The sequence below is a fragment of the Schistocerca nitens genome, chromosome 1, assembly GCF_023898315.1.
Source record: "Schistocerca nitens isolate TAMUIC-IGC-003100 chromosome 1, iqSchNite1.1, whole genome shotgun sequence".
In the NCBI taxonomy this organism is placed as follows: Eukaryota; Metazoa; Arthropoda; class Insecta; order Orthoptera; family Acrididae; genus Schistocerca; species Schistocerca nitens.
The window spans coordinates 224786080-224808674 of record NC_064614.1 but is presented as its reverse complement, the minus strand read 5'-3'; the positions used below and the strand labels follow the sequence as shown (position 1 = coordinate 224808674).

General features: G+C 44.2%; 1 protein-coding gene across 1 annotated transcript in view; it reads right to left on the bottom strand.

Annotated features, from left to right (window-relative positions):
* LOC126246171 (muscle-specific protein 20-like) overlaps nucleotides 1-22595 on the bottom strand; it is a 190425-nt gene that overhangs the window by 46727 nt on the left and 121103 nt on the right. The window contains exon 2 of the mRNA XM_049948374.1: nucleotides 7143-7354. Coding sequence (XP_049804331.1) covers nucleotides 7143-7354 — 212 coding nt within the window. The remainder of the gene's footprint in view (nucleotides 1-7142; nucleotides 7355-22595) is intronic.

The following is a 22595-nucleotide window of genomic DNA, read 5'->3' as shown; positions in this document are numbered from 1 at the left end:
GTTCCTTTGGCCGGAGGCTGCCAACTCAGAAGGCGTTGCATGATGCGAGTAGCCTGATGAAGTCGCGCCGAAACTATGATCGTCATTTTCTCGGAAGCTATTGCGTGTTTTGCCACGTAAGCCAAAATAGGGGTCGTTTATTTTCATCCTTTTGCCACCCTGCCAAGTTTCAACTGTATCAGAGGCGACGTATGGCGAGTTCCCCTTGTTAGACTCATTGTGCCGGGATATGACGAAACGAGTGATTCGCTAATGATGGAACGGAGCTGAATGCTCGTCAGTATGTGGCAAAAATGGTAAACGCTATTGTCAGTGTACTAGATGGCAGGATAATGCAAGAGCTTACACCGTAGTTCACACCACAAACGCTTTAAGAAAAGTACAGATCACCCACCGACTGGTTGCCCAGTAAGCAGTTGTGTCTCTCACCTGCAGACTCTGACTGGGAGGCTATAGGAAGACGTACACTTTCATACCAGACCCGGCCAGCAGTCTTCGTGAACTGACACAGCATAAGTTCCGATATGAAAAATTTCTTCAAAATTACATTTGGAGGCTGTTTGCTTCCATGCCAATTTCAACGAATACAAACGTGTATCCGTAATTACGATGTCTGTAGCCTGCGGAAAGTGGCAATTGACTCCAAATAGGAAAAGTTACGATTATCCACATGAGGTCAACCGCATGAGCCTTACGTCATGTAGATCTTACCCTCTCTGGATCTGTAAGTTAGGTCTTAGCATGATACTGTATTTTATGTGCGTTCATAAACACACTTACAAAACATATGTATGTGGTACGTATGTTATGTAATCGTTTTGTACACTACTTGTTTTTAAGATTGTGAATTGCTATGGAAACAAGGTTTTCCGAAGTAACAGAAAAATGGCCCGAAGAGAGCGGCACTTCTCCGAGGTTTCCTAATAACTTTCAACATGACCACTGCCATTCGTTAACGAACATTTGTTGGCACCATACTCAAATGTACCCACTTTATTTATTGGTATTATGGACGCACATTTTACCTAATAAACTTTGATGTGTACTGGTTGCGATATGCTATCCATTTATGCTTTGCACTCGTGTTTAATGTAATCTTGTATTTGGATATATTGTAATTTTGAGAACGGGCATAGCACGAAACCGGCTAAATAAACATCCATTTTAGTTGAAACTCTGGCTGTTTCTTTTTGCAACACATATAAGAAATCCGTTAAATTTCGGTTATACGATAAATACCACAAATTAAAAGGCTGCCAATTTAATTAAAAACCTAGGAATTACATTTACGAACACCGTTAATTGTAACGTTCACATACGCAATTTTGTGGGGAAGGGGAATGAAAGACTGTGTTTTATTGTCAGAATACTTAGAAGATGCAACAGGTATAATAAAGAAACTGACTCCACTACGCTCGCTGTCCTCTGCTAGAGTACTGCTTTGCGATGCGGGATCCTCATCAGATAGAACTAACGGAAGACATCAGAAAAGTCCAAAGAAGGTTCAAATGGTTCAAAGCACTATGGGACTTAACATCTGAGGTCATCTGTCCCCTAGACTTAGAACTACTTAAACCTAACTAACCTAAGGACGTCACACACATCCATGCCCGAGGCGGGATTCAAACCTGCGACCGTAGCAGCAGCGCGGTTCCGGACTGAAGCGCCTAGAATCGCTCGGCCACAGCGACCGCCTCGAAAGCAGGGCAGTTGGTATTGTATTACCGCGAAATAGGGGAGGTAGTGTCATGGATATGGTAAACGACTTGTGGTGGCACTCATTAAAAGAAGGGCTTTTTTCATTGCTGCGAGATATGTTCACGTTATTTCAGTCACCAATTTTCTCCTCTGAATGTGAAAGTATTAATTGATGCCAGCCCACACAGCCAGAATGATCATCATAATAAAGTAAGAGAAATCAGAGCTCTTGCGGAAAGATTTGTGTGTTGTTAGAGTGTAGCACGATAGATAAATAGTCTGAAGGTGGATTAAAACTGTGTGCCGGACCGAGACTCGAACTAGGGAACTTTGTCTTTCGCGGGCAAGTGATTTACCATCTGAGCTACCCAAGCACGACTCACGCCTCGTCCTCACAGCTTTACCTCTGCCAGTGCCTCGTCTCCTACCTCCCAAACTTTACAGAAGCTCTCCTGCGAACCTTGCAGAACTAGCACTCCTGAAAGAAAGGATATTGCGGAGACATGGCTTAGCCACAGCCTGGGGGATGTTTCCAGAATGAGATTTTTACTCTGCAACGGACTGTGCGCTGATATCTGCCAGGAAGTTTCATATCTGGTCGTGCGTCGTGCTTGGGTAGCTCAGTTGGTAGAGCACTTGCCCGCAGAAGGCAAAGGTCCCGGGTTCGACTCTCGGTCCGGCACACAGTTTTAATCTGCCAGGAAGTTTCATATCAGCTCACACTCCGCTGCATAGTGAGAATCTAATTCTAGTCTGAAGGTGGTTCGATGAATCCTCTGCCAAGCAGTTAAGTCTGGATTACAGAGTGGTTATGTAGGTGTAGATGATTATTTCCTAAAGATATGATTGATATTTGACTGATGCTTCATGGAGTAACACTTCGCATTTTCGTCAGTGTATGTTTGACGTGGGTAGTTAGTGACGCACAATGGTCGATAAGATTATTCTAACAGCGGGGAAATCTTAGAAAATTCCGAAGTATGTTCCCGTGTACAGGAATGGTAACGTACGAACATATTAAGGGAGTGACGTTCCCTGGAAAGCAGGTGGTGCAACTTCCTGTGTGCAGTAAACTATACTCGCTAGGTCATTTTCTGGCTATTGGACGTCCATGTTTGGTATTCTCGAACTGGAAACAGACATGTCCGAAAGAATAGACACCACGCATTCATATAACTGATTGTGTAGACTGGCAATGGATCGACCTTCTTCAATGCGGACGCACAAGTACGTCCGACCTCCTGTGGGAATCTCAGAGTAGCGAGCATGGAGGAAATGTGCAGGGACTACGCACAGTTGGCGCTCGGTGGGAGTGTGCGTCGACGGTGAGGCATGCCGAGATAGTCAGGGCAGTTGCAATAACAGTGTCCCACATGGTGCAGTGATTAACGTACCTGCCTAATAGGCAGTAGGTCCCGGTTTCGAATCACAGTCCGGTACACATTTCCTCTCGTCGCCGCTGATTCTGCGTAATGTCCCGATGCACCTTTCATCAGTAATCCCTTTCCTTTCTTTCCCCTTCCACCTTCGCTTTACATACACCACTGCTCATTAAAATTGCTGCACCACGAAGATGACGTGCTACAGACGCGTAATTTAATCGACAGGAAGAAGATGCTGTGATATGCGAATGATTAGCTTTTCAGAGCATTCACAAAAGGTTGGCGCCGGTGGCGACACATACAACGTGCTGACATGAGGAAAGTTTCCAACCGGTTTCTCATACACAAACAGCAGTTGACCGGTGAAACGTTGTTGTGATGCCTCGTGCAAGAAGGAGAAATGCGTACCATCACGTTTCCGACTTTGATAAAGGTCGGATTGTAGCCTACCGGACAGTCGCGATGACAGGCATCTTATCCGCATGGCTGTAACGGGTCGTGCAACCACGTCTCGATGCCTGAGTCAACAGATGGGGACGTTTGCAAGAGAACAACCATCTGCACGGACAGTTCGACAACGTTTGCAGCAGCATGGACTGTCAGCTCAGAGACCATGGCTGCAGTTACCCTTGACGCTGCATCACAGACAGGAGCGCCGGCGATGGTGTTCTCAACGACGAACCTGCGTGCACGAATGGCAAAACGTCATTTTTTCGGATGAATCCAGGCTCTGTTTACAGCATCATGATGGTCACATCCGTGTTTTGCGACATCGCGGTCAACGCACATTGGAAGTGTGGATTGGTCATCGCCATACTGGCGTATCACCCGGAGTGATGGTATGGGGTGCTATTGGTTACACGTCTCGGTCACCTCTTGTTCGCACTGTCAGCACTTTGAACAGTGGACGTTACATTTCAGATGAGTTACGACCCGTGGCTCTACCCTTCATTCGATCCCTGCGAAACCCTACATTTCAGCAGGACAATGCACGACCTCATGTTGCAGGTCCTGTACGGGCCTTTCTGGATACAGAAAATGTTCGACTTCTGCCCTAGCCAGCACATTCCAGATCTCTCACCAATTGAAAACATCTGGTCAATGGTGGCCGAGCAACTGGCTCGTCACAATACGCCAGTCAGTACTCTTGATGAACTGTGGTATCGTGTTGAAGCCGCATGGGCAGCTGTACCTGTACACGCCATCCAAGCTCTGTTTGACCCAATGCCCAGGCGTATGAAGGCCGTTATTACGGCCAGAGGTGGTTGTTCTGGGTACTGATTTCTCCGGATCTATGCACCCAAATTGCGTGAAAATGTAATCACATGTCAGTTCTAGTATAATATATTTGTCCAATGAATACCCGTTTATCATCTGCATTTCTTCTTATTGTAGCAATTTTAATGGCCAGTAGTGTATAAGATGTTGCTTGTCCACGATAAGTTGACGATTCGCGCGGTGGCTATCGGGAAGGGCAGGTGGCGTGCCTTGCACCCTTCTTAAGACTGCCGCGGGGAGAGGAGCGGTAAGAGGAGGACAGTGTTGGCTGCTTGCCGCTCTGCTGGCACCTTACCCTTAACCAGGTGTACGGTAATACTTTGCGCCTAGTGGCAGCTTAACGTTGGCAGCGCTCTGAGATAAAAGCATATCTTTCAGCTATACTATGTGCATGCTAAGAATAAACCTGATGTAAACAAACACAAAAGCGATGATTGGCCAGCACCGTAGCACACGTACACTGGTGTTGTTAGGCTCTTGGAAGGAGGTCCTATTTATGTATTAGATATCTTGTTACTATATTGCGGTAAATTAAATTTTAAGATATTGTAATGTATTAACAGCCATCAACGTTTTTCTTGATCATAATCTAGCTATGAAGTTTTTGTTTAAAAAATCGTGTACAGTCCCAATCACTGTACTGTTTTGCTCGTACTGTCGCGAAGGAAAATAGCTCGAGCTGTTTCCTGCTCGGTAGTGAAATACGATCGTGAAACACCGTTAAAAAGTGGCGAGAGACATTGTTTTCAAAGTTTTTTAAAAGTTTACAAACAAAAATCTGCTTGGAAGTTTTCCGAGGACATTATTTACTAAATTTAAGGGGGCTTGTAAAAGTTATGCACGGCTGAATCGGTAGTGTTGTAAATTCGTAATCATGTCTGACTTTAGTCTCCTCTTTTCGTTCCGTTTTGAATACGTGCATCTATTAAATATAAAATTCACTATATATATTCTAATTAACACAAAAAAGCACTCCGTCTTCAGGCCGTTAGTGGCCTAACGGGACCATCCGACCGCCGTGTCATCCTCAGTGGAGGATGCGTATAGGAGGGGCGTGGGGTCAGCACACTGCTCTCCCGGTCGTTATGATGGTATTCTTGACCTAAGCCGCTACTATTCGGTCGAGTAGATTCTCAATTGGCATCACGAGGCTAAGTGCACCCCGGAAAATGGCAACAGCGCACGGCGGCCTGGATGGTCACCCATCCAAGTGCCGACCACGCCCGACAGCGCTTAACTTCGGTGATCTCACCCCGGCGTATCCACTGCGGCACGGCCGTTGCCTATTCTAATTAACACATAACTAATAATTTTTTTTTGAAATGGGCGTATTTTTGTTTCTACTTACATATTGCACGCAAAACTCAAGATTTCTTTGCAAATATAAATTCTTGATTATCCAAGATTGTTTAAATTAAGAACATATAACAAATTAAATTTTTAGGACAAAAGTGAAAATCAGATAATTTCTATTTGGATCATATCCATTGTTTTATATCGCATATGTGATCTCACACGAGCTATAGTGATAAGCGTCGTACAAACATGGAAAACAATAATTTTCACGGCATCGAGAACACTACACAAATGCTGTTCTTTACCGTTACCACCATACCAATATGAACCCTACAGAACTGATCTGGAGCCAAGTTAAGGTACTTGTCGCCAGAGGCATTTAAGCTGCCAGACGTACTGGAACAAATGCACGAAGTTTTGTCGCGCCTCACTACCGAAAGCTGGTGTATACAGAACGTCACGTCATAAAGGAAGAGGAGATAATGCGGCGCTTGGACGGTTTCAAATCAAATGGCTCTGAGCACTGTGGGACTTAACATCTGAGGTCATCAGTCCCCTAGAACTTAGAACTACTGAAACCTAACTAACCTAAGGACATCACACACACACATCCATGCCCGAGGCAGGATCCGAACGTGCGACCGTAGCAGCAGCGTGGCTCCAGAGTGAAGCGCCTAGAACCGCTCGGCCACAACGGCCGTCTTGAACGGTTTAGTGGATTCTATTGTCGATCAGCTCGTCATAAACGTGGTAGATCTCAGTACTGGTACGGAAGTGTATTGTTCGGAATCCGATTTGGAAGGAGTTCAGAATGCCTTCAGTGGCTTCAATATTTAACTATACGACGCAATCCCTGCAACACGCTTTTGAGTCACACATAGCTCGCTCAGAAAAATTACTTTGAGTTTAAGGTAGGAATTTTCAGTACGCTTTCTTTTAATTACAATACTATGTTAACTAAGAACGAGAGCTTGTTATGCTTTCTGTCTGCTCCCCAAACAAGTGTGCGATATTGCCGGAATTCTGCCGAACGTTATTTCATTCTGTTTAAAAATTAAATGACATTCGAAACTACGTTTTTGCTGTGTTCGTCTCTTTTTACGTCTTAACTGCAACTATTCGTACCATTGCAGGTTAGTTGGACCAGTTAGCTTCCCTGTACAGTCAAAGTTACGTGCACCGGTAGAACTGTTGTCCCGTATTATCGCTCAGTCGGTGTGCACATAACGCACAGCATAAAACGTATCCTTATTACCGTACTTGACTGTACTCGAGACAGCTTGGCTTCTGCTCCACGTGCAATGAAATCCAGTAGGATTCTAGCAAACGTGGAAGAATACATATTGCAATGTTTACATTAGGTTTATTCTTGCGACGAACACACTATAGTACCGATTTCCTCCGCTCGTGGCAGCACCAGTGCAATCGCCAAGTTATCGTGCACGAGCGGTAGCTGTAGCGGCGTGCGTGTGCGTGCTAGGTACTGACTGGCTGAGGTTGTCCATCATCTTGTAGTCGCCGCCGGAGACGTTGACCTTCTGGATGATGCCCGGCTGCAGGCGGTTCATCAGCTTACACAGCAGGATGCCGTCGCGCAGCGCGTCCTCGTAGGGCACGCCCGGCGGGAAGCGCTCGCCCGTCACCGCCTCGATCCACTGCTGCGCCTCGCGCTCCTGCTCGGGGTCGCGCCGACCCGCCACCTGCAGCAGCAAAAGGAAAGCACCCGCGTCAGACACAGCTTGTTACACCAACACCGACTCAAAGGAAGGCCTCGGCGGTTGTTCGTGACGTCACGTCAACTAGGCACGGCCAACGCCAGGTCTGTTGCAGGCATACTCATAATGGTGGTGTCTCCCTCCCAGACACAGGAAAATGTGAAACTATTGGCGGTAGTTGACCAACACACATTGTTCTGAGAGATTTCTGCAATCAATTGATTGTGCAATTCATTAAACTTCTTAACAAATAGTGTACTCCTGAACTTAAATTTCCACCTGTTTTAAGGATTGACAGGCAAAAACAACTTCATGGTCCAGCAGCAACAGAATTCGTGCTTCTTTACCGTATTTGTAAATCTGAGGAAGTTACGTTTGTACTGGATTGCTTTTACAAGAAACTGTGAACGTATTGGTGCTCTTCTTTAGGTACCTTGGTTGACTATTGGGTGAGGAGCACTGAATGTTAATGAAATATCTTGCGACTGTACACTTTGGGGGAGGGGGTGGGGGACAGAAGAAGAGGCAAAAGAGACATACTTGTTTTATCAAATAAAATATTTTTATCTTACAAAGTTTCTCCTTTCAGTTGCAAGAGGGGAATATTTATCTTTTCTAATGTGCATGTTTAAAAAAGTTTACGCTCAGCAGTATTTTCGATGTATGAAGCCATTTTTTTTCCTGTTTAGGTTTCCTTTCGTTGAAAACGACTGTAATCTAATGACTGGCAATAGTTGGACATTTACACATGTAAATTACTTCACATTTCCAGTGACGATGTCAAACGAAAATAAATAAATAAATAAAAGCAACGAGTTCATTGTAAGGGGGTTGGGATATGTTTCGGTAACAAAATGGATCAAGTAAATATAGTTACTTGAATGTAAAATTTCCGAAGCTTGCAAAGGGGCAAAGTATCTTCTCATATTGATCTACGTTTGTTTCGATAGGGTTCATCTGTAGCTTTACGATTGTACGAAAATCTTTCATCTAAATAAAACTGCAGAATCCAAAACAATACGAAGCATTTTGTCCAAAAATAAGAGATTTATAGTGATAAGCACGCCCAGGCGGTTCTGCCTGCAACAGACCTGGCATTCGCCGTGCCTAGCTGACATGACGTCACCAACAAGGTCCGAGGCCTTCCTTTAGAGTCGGTGTTGGTTAGACGGTATCCTGCCAACAGCACGTACAGCGGAACTGGTAGAGTCCGTCCTCCTGCGTTACCGAAAGGTATTCGACCCTGTACAACATCGTCAAACGACTTGCGCGATCTCCGTAATTTTTCTACATCTGCATGGATACTCAGCAAATCACATTTAAGTGCCTGGCACAGGGTTCATCGAAACGTGTTCAGAATAATTCTCTATTATTCCACTCTTGAACAAACTAAACTAAACTCCTCCCGAACAGACCATGAAGGACCAACGGTACTGACGTCCCGCAGTGTCAGCCTCAGCTCACAGAGGTCACTGGATGCGGATATGGAGGGGTATGTGGTCAGCACACCGCTCTCCCGGTCGTATGTCAGTTTCCGAGACTGGAGGCGCTACTTCTCAATCAAGTAGCTCCTCAGTTTAAAGGTTGGCTGTTTAGGTTTTTATGTTGGTAACGCCATGTAGCGCCCTATATGAAAATCACTGACTGTGCTATGTGAAGTCTGTGGCTGGTTTGCATTGTTGGAATTTGCTACTGTAGTGTTGGCCAGTTGGCTGTTAACAGCGCAGTTGGAGGTGAGCCGCCAGCAGTGGTGGATGTGGGGAGAGAGAGCTGGCGGAGTTTTGAGAGCGAATGATCTGGACGTGTGTCCATCAGAGACAGTAAATTTGTAAGACTGGAAGTCATGGACTGATTATATATATATATATATATATATATATATATATATATATATATATATATATATATATATATATATATAACGACTTTTCAACAGTATTAAGGTAAATACATTGTTTGTTCTCTATCAAAATCTTTCATTTGCTAACTATGCCTATCAGTAGGTAGTCCCTTCAGTAGCTAGAATCTTTTATTTAGCTGGCAGTAGTGGCGCTCGCTGTATTGCAGTAGTTCGAGTAACGAAGATTTTTGTGAGGTAAGTGATTCATGAAAAGTATGGGTTATTGTTAGTCAGGGCCAATCTTTTGTAGGGATTTTTGAAAGTCAGATTGCGTTGCGCTAAAAAGTATTGTGTGTCAGTTTAGTGTTGATCAGAATAAGTAAAGAGCGAAATGTCTGAGTACGTTCAGTTCTGCTCAGCTGTTTGAAAATCAAATAACGTAAGGGGTTTACCAGCACAGTAATTCAATAATTTTTCTAAGGGGACGTTTCAAGTTTGCCTCCCAAGGGCAGAGTGCACGGTCACCCATCCAAGTTCAAATGGCTCTGAGCACTATCGGACTTAACATCTGAGGTCATCAGTCTCCTAGAACTTATAACTACTTAAACCTAACTAACCTAAGGATATCACACACATCCATGCCCGAGGCAGGATTCGAACCTCCGACCGTAGCGGTCGTGCGGTTCCAGACTGAAACGCCTAGAACCGCTCGGCCACACCGGCCGGCTACCCATCCAAGTGTTAGCGAAGCCCGACAGCGCTTAACTTCGGTGATCTGAGGGATCCGGTGTTACTCTGCCAGGCACTTGCGATTTGCAGAGTATCCATGTAGATGTAGATGTAGACTAGTGTGGCAAGGCCGTTGGCACAGAGCTGGCCGGAGTGGCCGTGCGGTTCTAGGCGCTACAGTCTGGAGCCGAGCGACCGCTACGGTCGCAGGTTCGAATCCTGCTTCGGGTATGGATGTGCGTGATGTCCTTGGGTTAGTTAGGTTTAATTAGTTCTAAGTTCTAGGCGACTGATGACCTCAGAAGTTAGGTCGCATAGTGCTCAGAGCCCTTTGAACCATCATCGTTGGCACAGGCTGCGATGTTCAACATTAAATATTGCTGTAGTGCATGAGATGTTACTTAAGAATTAGAAAGGGCACTAGTTCAGTGGCCAGATTCAGTCAGGCATTGCTATGTTTGTCATTCCGCTGCATTGTGTCTATATGTCATTTTAATTACATTAATTAAAGCGGCAGTAATTTTGACTGTGTCTTTCATACACAATATGTCTGCGCCTTTCACAGACATTTGTCCGAGTTTCCGTTACCAAGTAGTTTAAAGCATTTCTTTATAGTCTGGAGTGGATGTATCGTCAGTCCCAATTTGCAGGCGTTGTCTAAATAGTAGCTTTGTGTTGTTACTCTGTTACAATGTATGCGTTGCCTAATTAGATTGAATGCGCAGGGCATTATGAATTTCTCTTTTGGAAAATTCTGGAATCATCCTTCGGTATATATTTAATGTATTGTATTCTCAAATTGTCTTGTCGATTTTGTACGATCGATTGGTGTGGAGCTGCACACCCATTTCGAGCGCTGTTAACCACAAATTCTACATCTACATCCATACTCCGCAAGCCACCTGACGGTGTGTGGCGGAGGGTACCTTGAGTACCTCTATCAATCATCTCCGTAACGCTTTTGCGATTACTAAATGATCCTGTAACGAAGCGCGCTGCTGTCCGTTGAATCTTCTCTATCTCTTCTATTAACCCTATTTGGTACGGATCCCACACTGGTGAGCAATATTCAAGCTGTGGTCGAATAAGTGTACTGTAACCTACTTCCTTTGTTTTCATATTGCATTTCCTTAGGATTCTTCCAATGAATCTCAGTCTGGCATCTGCTTTACCGACGATCAACTTTATATGATCATTCCATTTTAAATCACTCCTAATGTCTACTCCCAGGAAATTTATGGAATTAACTTCTTCCAGTTGCTGACCTGCTATTTTGTAGCTAAATGATAAGGGATCTTTCTTTCTATGTATTCGCAGCACATTACACTTGTCTACATTGAGATTCAGTTGCCATTCCCTGCACCATGCGTCAATTCGTTGCAGATCCTCCTGCATTTCAGCACAATTTTCCAATGTTACAACATCTCGATATACCACAGCATCATCCGCAAAAAGCCTCAGTGAACTTCCCATGTCGTCCACAAGGTCATTTATGTATATTGTGAATAGCAACGGTGCTACGACACTCCCCTGCGGCAAACCTGAAATCACTCTTAATTCGGAATACTTCTCTCCATTGAGAATGACATGCTACGTTCTGTTATCTAGGAACTCTTCAATTCAATCACACAGTTGGTCTGATAGTCCATATGCTCTTACTTTGTTCATTAAACGACTGTGGGGAACTGTATCGAACGCCTTGCGGAAGTCAAGAAACACGGCATCTACCTGTGAACCCGTGTCTATGGCCCTCTGAGTCTCGTATACGAATAGCGCGAGCTGGGTTTCATACGACCGTCTTTTTCGAAACCCATGCTGATTCCTACAGAGTAGTTTTCTAGTCTCCAGAAAAGTCATTATACTCGAACATAATACGTGTTCCAAAATTCTACAACTGATCGACGTTAGAGATATAGGTCTATAGTTCTGCACATCTGTTCGAAGTCCTTTCTTGAAAACAGGGATGACCTCTGCCCTTTTCCAATCCTTTGGCACGCTACGCTCTTCTAGAGACCTACGGTACACCGCTGCAAGAAGGGGGCGAAGTTCCTTCGCGTACTCTGTGTAAAATCGAACTGGTATCCTATCAGGTCCAGCGGCCTTTCCTCTTTTGAGCGATTTTAATTGTTTCTCTATCCCTCTGTCGTCTATTTCGATATCTACCATTTTGTCATCTGTGCGACACTCTAGAGAAGGAACTACAGTGCAATCTTCCTCTGTGAAAGAGCTTTGGAAAAAGACATTTAGTGTTTCGGCCTTTAGTCTGTCATCCTGTTTCAGTACCATTTTGGTCACAGAGTGTCTGGACATTTTGTTTTGATCCACCTACCGCTTTGACATAAAACCAAAATTTCTTACGATTTTCTGCCAAGTCAGAACTTTACTTTCGAATTCATTGAATGCCTCTCGCATAACCCTCCTCACACTACATTTCGCTTCGCGTAATTTTTGTTTGTCTGCAAGGCTTTGGCTATGTTTATGTTTGCTGTGAAGTTCCCTCTGCTTCCGCAGCAGTTTTCTAACTCGGTTGTTGTACCACGGTGGCTCTTTTCCATCTCTTACGACCTTGCTTGGCACATACTCATCTAATGCATATTGTATGGTGGTTTTGAACTGAACAATTCAGCGATTCTAATTGCCAACACATCCCACGGTCCATTAAGAACCCCATTCGAGTTATTGCGTTGCACATTATGCAAAACACGTTTTACGGTATTACTGTCTTAGTTATGAACTGTTCAGGTTTAAAACCTTACCAAAACGTTAAAATAAATAGTAATGACTGATTCCTGTCTTAATTTCAGTAAGAAATTACTTCTATGAAAATGATACGTCAAGAAGGGAACGAAATAACTATTGCCATTATCATTAATTCACTACAGCAATGTCTCCTGAAACTTACTACTTCCTTAATAATTTTCACTGTCGTCTACATCCTGTGTGATGTTCGATAAAGCTACAGACCAGTGTTACAGAGGCTTTGAAATAACGCTTGTTATACGTGAGACGCACAGACCACCGGTCTCCGAGGAACATGGGCGTGAATGGGCTGACCGAGGCTGCGGCCAAGGAAAACAAACGCGCCGACCGCCAGCCCGCCGCCTCCATTTGTCTCGCCCCACGCGCTTCCAAACCGCCATCTGTTTGTTTCCACGCCCATCAGTTTTGCGTAATTGTGTAAAAGACTACACCGACCAAGAGACCTGGTAGTCCTAGCAGACGTGCAACATGTCCACGGAAGCTCAGAGAAATTACTGACAGCACAAATATCACGTCAAAAATTAAAGCTATATTTCGATTTCTGAAGCGAGGGCAATCGTACTCTTACACTAGGAATTCTCTGTCACTTGATTGTTACGTTCGTCTGGAAAGGAGCAAGCAGAAGGTTGTCCAGTCTCAACGAACAGCGGAGAGATTTGACTCTAACTGGAGCCATGCACAGTGTTCGAGGGTGAGGGGGTTGTGCCATAGGGTTCCGTTATGTATCTATAGTTTTTCTTGATATACTGTATGTCAATACTCTCTCGCTAAACATACTAAATGGTTCAAAACTTTTAATTGTTATTGGCAGAGACGTGAAATGATGTAGCTAATAGGGTAATCGCTAATATTACATCTAAATGTATACTCTGCAAGTGACCCCACACTGTGAAGCGGAGGGTGCTTCGTGCACCACAGTCCTCCCCCCCCCCCCCTTTTTCCTTCTACAGTCCCAAATGGTTCGCGAGAAGAACGATTAATGGTAAGCCTCCGTGTGGGCTGAATCTCTCTGATTTCAACTTCATGGTCTTTTCATGGGATATAAGTGGGAAGAAGTAATACAGGGTGAGCCAAAAAGGACTTTTCAGCTTTGGAATGATGTAGAAATTTATTGAGATATTTTACAGAATCGGTAGATGTGTTATTTTAAAGCCGGCCGCTGTGGCCGATCGGTTCTAGGCGCTTCAGTCCGGAACCGCGCTGCTGCTACGGTCGCAGGTTCGAATACTGCCTCGGGTATGGATGTGTGTGATGTCCTTAGGTTAGTTAGATTTAAGTAGTTCTACGTCTCGGGGCTGGTGACCTCAGATGTTAATGCCCATAGTGCTTAGAGCCATTTGACCCATTTTTTTCTATTTTATAACAAACTACCTCAAGTTTCACGTAATAGTGTCAGGTGTCATTTTGGTTCGATATGATTATCATCTGTGATGCGGCAAACATCCCACCGGTAATCAACACCCGCTCACTCTTGTTGCAGCAAACTGGGCGTAACTTGTGCAACGGCAGCGTAGATTCGATTTTTCAGGTGGCTAAACTGTTTAGTGGGGAGGAAAACACGCACAGTCTTTAATAAAACCACAGAGAAATCCAGTGGTGTCAAGTGTGGGGAGCGAGGTGGCCATGCGATTAGCCCTTCACCGCCAATCCAGCGACCGGGGAACCGATTATCGAGGAAACCTCAAACTTCCGTGAGGAAACGAGGTGATGCACCACTTTGCTGTTAGTAAACCATCCCACCTCGGTCATCTTTATCGATCTGTGGAATTAAAAAGTTTTCAACCGTGTCCAGACACACAATACCAGTGAAAGTATTCATTTTAACTGTGCACTACGCTAGCGCTCCTGGTGGCGGAATGGGGTACTAATGCAATACATGATTCAAACATTATCTGCTGCAAAATGACACATCTAGCGATTCTGTAAGTTATGTCAATAAATTTCTACATCATTTTAAAGTTGTAAAGTCCTTTTTGACTCGACATATACACTACTGTTCATTACAATTGCTACACCACGAAGATGGCGTGCTACAGACGCGAAATTTAAGCGACAGGAAGAAGATGCTGTGATATGCAAATGATTAGCTTTTCAGAGCATTCGCACAAGGCTGGCGCCGGTGGCGACACCTACGTGCTGACATGAGGAAAGTTTCCAACCGATTTCTCATACACAAACAGCAGCTGACCGGCGCTGCCTGGTGAAACGTTGTTGTGATGCCTCGTGTAAGGAGGAGAAATGCGTTCCATCACGTTTCCGACTTTGATAAAGGTCGGATTGTAGCCTATCGCGATTGCGGTTTATCGTAACGCGACATTGCTACTCGCGTTGGTCGACATCCAATGACTGTTAGCAGAATATGGAATAGGTGGGTTCAGGAGGGTAATACGGAACGCCGTGCTGGATCCCAACGGCCTCGTATCACTACCAGTCGAGATGACAGGCATCTTATCCGAATGGCTGTAACGGATCGTGCAGCCACCTCTCGATCCCTGAGTCAACAGATGGGGACGTTTGCAAGACAACAACCATCTGTACGAACAGTTCGACGGCGTTTGCAGCAGCATGAACTATCAGCTCGGAGACCATGGCTGCGGTTACACTTGACGCTGCATCGCAGACAGGAGCGCCTGCGATGGTGTACTCAACGACGAACCTGGGTGGACGAATGGCAAAACGTCATTTTTTTCTGATGAATACAGGTTCTGTTTACAGCATCATGATGGTCGCATCCGTGTTTGGCGACATCTCGGTGATCGCACATTGGAAGCGTGTATTCGTCATCGCCATACTGGCGTATCACCCGGCGTGATGGTATGGGGTGCCATTGGTTACACGTCTCGGTCATCTCTTGTTCGCATTGACGGCACTTTGAACAGTGGACGTTACATTTCAGATGTGTTACAACCCGTGGCTCTACCCTTCATTCGATCCCTGTGAAACCCTACATTTCAGCAAGATAATGCACGACCGCATGTTGCAGGTCCTGTACGGGCCTTTCTGGATACGGTACAGAAAATGTTCGACTGCTGCCCGTCCAGCACATTCTCCAGATCTCTCACCAATTGAAAACATCTGGTCAATGGTGGCCGAGCAACTGGCTCGTCGCAATACGCCAGTCACTACTCTTGATGAACTGTGGTATCGTGTTGAAGCTGCATGGGCAGCTGAACCTGTACACGCCATCCAAGCTCTGTTTGACCCAATGCCCAGGCGTATCAAGGCCGTTATTACGGCCACAGGTGGTTGTTATGGGTACTGATTTCTCAGGATCTATGCACCCAAATTGGGTGAAAATCTAATCACATGTCAGTTCTAGTGTAATATATTTGTCCAATGAATACTCGTTTAACATCTGCATTTCTTCTTGGTGTATCAATTTTAACGGCCAGTAGTGTATATTGACTGACACATCGAGGAACGTTCGCTGTCAGAATTTTAGCAGTGCGCCATACAGTGATGCAGAACGCCTCTCTTGCAGCGTCTGCCACTAGAGTTGGTTGAGCTTCTCTGTGACGCTTTCGCGCTTACTAATGAATCTGTAACGACGCGTGCTTTCTTGTTTAGACCTTCTCTATTTCTTCTATGAATCCTATCTGATACGGATCCCAGAACGACGACCAATATTCAAGTACCAACCGAACGAGAGTTTTGTAAGCTACCTCCTGCGTACATGGACTACACTTCTTGAATATTTTTCCAAATTATGTCACTCCGGCATCTGCCTTACCGGTAATGAATTTTGTGTGGTTTTTCCACATCGTATCGCTCCACACGCCTACTCCCAGACGTTCAATGGAAGGAAGTGATTCCAGTGATTGTTCTGTAATTGTGCAATCATACAATAACGGGTCTTTCTACCTATGCACTCGCAGCATGTTACATTTGTTTGTATTGAGGTTTAATTGCCACTCCTTGCTCTAAACGTCGATCTTCTCCACATGATCCTGCCTTTCGCTACAATTTTCCAGCGTCGCGATTTTTCTATATTCAACAGCATTATCCGCGTAAACAACTTCCGACTTTATCTACTAGGTCATTTACACACGTTGTCAAAACTAATGGTTCTATAACACAGTCTGGGCATGTAGTTTTACGTCTGAAGACTTCTTTCTCTCCTTTCAGAATGACATGCTGTGTTCTGTTTGCTAGAAACCCTTCAGCATCGGCATGTGGCTTTTAGAGAAGATATCAACGAATAACTGCAAGTTAATTACAATACATGACACTACACTCTTGGAAAATCACGATTTGATTGTCCAACGGGAAATGAAGTCAACCATTTTAAATTCTTAAGACAGTCTAGGCGAAACCCTTTGGGTTGTGAGACAGAACTGCGCTGTCAGTTTGCGAACCTGTTTTAGATGTTCCGGAGCTACTATTCTAGCGTCTCCGTACATATAAGGGGCAGTCACATGAAAAAGAGACAGATGGAAAAAAGCAAGCTAAGTGTTCATTATTTAAAAAGTAATAGCCATGTCTGTTAATGCATTTATGACACTGTGAGACAAGACCGCCAATGCCGTCATAGAAACATACCTGCGGTTGCCTACGGAACCATGGTTATAACCAGACGTGCCCCTCTTCGTCCGAAGCAAATCGATTGCCATGAATGTCTTTCTTCGGGGCTCCAAAAACATGGAAATCGCGTAGCGAGAGATCGGCACTTAATGGAAGATGTGTAAGGGCTTCCCAGCGAAACTTCTGCAGCATAGTCGAAATAACGTTGGCAACATGTGGGCGGGATCACATTATAGCGGGTAATACTGTAATCCATTCAAACCGTTTATAAGGTGTCTCTCTTAAGAATCGCATTTTCTCCGGTGTTTCGGCAGATATTGCAATTTCGCTGCTGTCAGCCCAAACAAATTCTGCTCACCACGTCTTTCATGCTAGCGTCGAAGAAATGTGTCAGTCTGTTTCCTGTTTCAAACAAAATTGTTTTTAAATCAAAATTTCTCGTGTCCATTTCATAGAGTGCTGCCAGATTACTCTAGTACGATATTCGTTTCACCGTGTCCATTCGATCTAATGCTACCAGATGCTCTAGTACTATATTCGTTTTACCGACATGTACTTACAGGGACAGGAAACCACGATGAATAATCAGTACTCCAGCCACGACTGAATAGCGCACTTCTGCAAGGCGGCAGGAGTCATCGCGAGCCAGAGCGGTGATGTTGTTGGAGTGCTGGTTATTCCTCGCGCTTTACTGTCCTCTTAGTACACATCGGTAAAACGAATATCACACTAGACAAATCTGGGACCGCTCTGTCGCATGGCCATGTAAAATCCCACTTTGAAAATCATTTTGCTTGTAAAGGGAAACAAAACGATTATTTCCATCGAGGCTGGGCGTCGTATGAAAGACTTGGTGAGCAATATTTGATTTGGCTGACTCCAACTACATGTTACACAAACAAAATTACAAATATCTGTCGGAACACCAGATAAAATGCACCTGACGGGTCTGAAGGGAGTAGTCGCGTATATGGCTTCTATGATTTGTGTCATGGGCAAACCTTAAAGTATTTATTTTTTCTCGTTAGATTTTATTTCCTTCTTTTCATTTCTCCCTTGGTTTCCTTGTTTGTTCAATGTACAGATTTAATAATATCAGAGATAGGCTAAAATTCTGCCTCACTCCCTTCTCAATTATTGCCTCTCTTCCACGTCCTCCGACTCCTAGAACTCCAGTCTGGTTTCGGTACACGATCGCTTCCTGTGTTTTATCTCTAAATACTTCAAAATTTCAAATAGTCCATTTCAGTGAACCTTGCCATATTTACAAATGCTATAAATGTGGATTTGCTTCTTCTCAACCATCTACGACAAATTTTAGGGTCACTGTTTCTTCTCGTCTTCCCAAATTTCTCCGGATTTAAAAATGATACATCTCCCGGTCAGCGAAAGTCAAGATATAAACAGAAAGCAAGGCAGAATCTTTCCAAACAGGTAAAGAGTGAAACTTCGTGTGTGTCACATACCATAAAAACTTATCACTGGAAAATAGGACTTTGATACCGCGATGAAAGATTCAAAATTTCCAGCCAGGTATCAGTATCTGCAACGACAAAAACTACATGCATCACTTCTATATACAGATTTGCCCGCCCTGTTAGCCGTGCGGTCTAAAGCACCACCATTACTCTACCACGCAAACATAGGGGTTACACTCGTCTGGTGTGAGACGTTCCCTGACGGGGGGTCCACTGGGGGCCGAACCGCACTATAACCCTGGGTTTGGTGTGGGACGGCGGAGGGGTGAAGTGGATTGCGGTAGTCGTCGTGGGGTTGTGGACACTGCAGCTGCGGCGGGGACGGAGCCTCTCCGCCGTTTCTACGCCCCCGGTTAACATGCAGGGTGTTTCAAAAATGACCGGTATTTGAAACGGCAATAAAAACTAAACGAGCAGCGATAGAAATACACCGTTTGTTGCAATATGCTTGGGACAACAGTACATTTTCAGGCGGACAAACTTTCGAAATTACAGTAGTTACAATTTTCAACAACAGATGGCGCTGCAAGTGATGTGAAAGATATAGACGACAACGCAGTCTGTGGGTGCGCCATTCTGTACGTCGTCTTTCTGCTGTAAGCGTGTGCTGTTCACAACGTGCAAGTGTGCTGTGGACAACATGGTTTATTCCTTAGAACAGAGGATTTTTCTGGTGTTGGAATTCCACCGCCTGGAACACAGTGTTGTTGCAACAAGACGAAGTTTTCAACGGAGGTTTAATGTAACCAAAGGACCGAAAAGCGATACAATAAAGGATCTGTTTGCAAAATTTCAACGGACTGGGAACGTGACGGATGAACGTGCTGGAAAGGTAGGGCGACCGCGTACGGCAACCACAGAGGGCAACGCGCAGCTAGTGCAGCAGGTGATCCAACAGCGGCCTCGGGTTTCCGTTCGCCGTGTTGCAGCTGCGGTCCAAATGACGCCAACGTCCACGTATCGTCTCATGCGCCAGAGTTTACACCTCTATCCATACAAAATTCAAACGCGGCAACCCCTCAGCGCCGCTACCATTGCTGCACGAGAGACATTCGCTAACGATATAGTGCACAGGATTGATGACGGCGATATGCATGTGGGCAGCATTTGGTTTACTGACGAAGCTTATTTTTACCTGGACGGCTTCGTCAATAAACAGAACTGGCGCATATGGGGAACCGAAAAGCCCCATGTTGCAGTCCCATCGTCCCTGCATCCTCAAAAAGTACTGGTCTGGGCCTCCATTTCTTCCAAAGGAATCATTGGCCCATTTTTCAGATCCGAAACGATTACTGCATCACGCTATCTGGACATTCTTCGTGAATTTGTGGCGGTACAAACTGCCTTAGACGACACTGCGAACACCTCGTGGTTTACGCAAGATGGTGCCCGGCCACATCGCACGGCCGACGTCTTTAATTTCCTGAATGAATATTTCGATGATCGTGTGATTCCTTTGGGCTATCCGAAACATACAGGAGGCGGCGTGGATTGGCCTCCCTATTCGCCAGACATGAACCCCTGTGACGTCTTTCTGTGGGGACACTTGAAAGACCAGGTGTACCGCCAGAATCCAGAAACAACTGAACAGCTGAAGCAGTACATCTCATCTGCATGTGAAGCCATTCCGCCAGACACGTTGTCAAAGGTTTCGGGTGATTTCATTCAGAGACTACGTCATATTATTGCTACGCATGGTGGATATGTGGAAAATATCGTACTATAGAGTTTCCCAGACCGCAGCGCCATCTGTTGTTGACAATTGTAACTACTGTAATTTCGAAAGTTTGTCTGCCTGAAAATGTACTGTTGTCCCAAGCATATTGCAACAAACGGTGTATTTCTATCGCTGCTCGTTTAGTTTGTATTGCCGTTTCAAATATACCGGTCATTTTTGAAACACCCTGTACAATACAATACAATATACATATTCACATGACTACTCTCCAGTTCGCAGTTCCACCTTCAGACTGTTTCTCTACCGTTCCACTCCAAAACAGCACGCAGGAAAAACGAACACTTAAATATTTCCGCGCGGGCTCTGCTATCTCTTATTTTATTACGAAGATATTTCTCTCTGTGTAGCTGGATGTCAACAAAATATTTTCGCATTCGGAGGAGAAATTTGGTGATTGAAATTTCGTAACAAGATTCCGGCACAACGAAAAACGCGTCTGATTTAATGATGTCCACCCCAAATCCTGTATCACGTCAGTGACACTCTCCCCCCTATTTCGCGATAATACAAAACGTGTTGGTCTTCTTTGAACTTTGTTGATATACTCCGTCACCCCATCTGATAAGGATCCCATTCTGCAATAGAGTAACAGAAGACGCCCAAGAGTAGTGCAGGTAATCTCTTTGGTGGATCTTCTAAGTGCTCTGGCAATAAAACGCAGTTTTTGGTTCGCCTTTCCCAATACATTATCCATGTAATTGTTCCAAGTTAAGTTGTTCATAAATGTTATCCCCAGGTATTTAGTTGAATTGACAGCCTTTAGATTTGTGTCATTTGTCGCGTAACCTAAATCTAACGCGTTCCTTTTACTACGCACGTAGAAGATTTCACACTTTTCCATATTCTGAGACAAATGGCCCTTTCCTCACCATACAGATATCCTGTATAAATCATTTGGCAATTGCTTTCTGATTATTTTACGGTACACGACAGCATCATCTGCAAAGGATCTAAGAAGTCTACTCAGATCGTCTCCTAAACCTAAGAACAGCAGAGGGCCTGTAACACTTCCTCGGGGACGCCAGATATCACTTCCGTAATACTCGATGACTTCCCGTCTATTACTACGAACTGTGACCTTTCTGATGGGAAATCACGAGTCCAATATCTGAGGCGCCACTCCTTAGTTAGTTACATGTTCCACAGATTATTTGAACGATTCTCTTATCTAAATAATGTAGAACGAATAAGTTCACAGGATATGTACATGATTCTGTTAACATTGATGAATGAACATATTATTTTTTAGTCCTACTCTACAACTACACTTGAAAGCAAAGTTTTTTCAAAGTTACCATTTTGTAAATACAAAATCGTCCATGGAATAGAAGAAATAGTCCATGAAAAATTATTTTAGGTTAGATTTGAAATTAGTTTTTACTACCAGTCAGATATTTTAAGTTAATGTACAAATGATAAAAGATTTTTATTGGTGCATATTGAACTCCTTTTTGAGACACTGGCAGCTGTGAAAATGGGTAATAAAGGTCATTTCTCCACTACTGTTGTAGGTGTGGACCTCATTGTTATTTTTTAAATTGTGATAGATTATTTATGACCAATTTTATTAACGAATATATATATGCATTGTGACGGCGCAGTTAAAATGTCCAGCTCGTTGAAGACGTCCGTGGGTGAACACCACATATTATTCTTACTGCTTGCTTTTGTACAATCAGTATTTTCTTTCTACTTTCTTTCCTACTGCAGAAACTTATTCCATAACATATTATTAAGTGGAAATATGCAAACTATGTCAGGAGGTTAATTCATCATCATCATCAGTGTTCTGCCAAAAGGCAGGTTTTCACATGGTAGTTCTCCAGGCTGTCTGGTCTTCTGCCCTCCTCTTCAGGTCTCTATGATTTCCTCTTCCCTTTATGTCGTCTATCATCTTGTATCTCCTTCTTCCTCTCGGTCTTCTCCCACAAACCAATCCTTCCAAAGCATCTGCTAGCAAACACTCCCTTCTCAATGAATGACCCAACTAGTTCTTTTTCCTTTCTCTTACAACCTTTAGCAGACATCTTCTCTCACCAACCGTTTCCAATACTCTTTCATTACTCACTCTTTCCATCCAGCTTATTCTCTGCATTCTCCTCCACATCCATATCTCAAATGCTTCTAACCTTTTTTTTATCCTCTCGTCTCAGCGTCCAT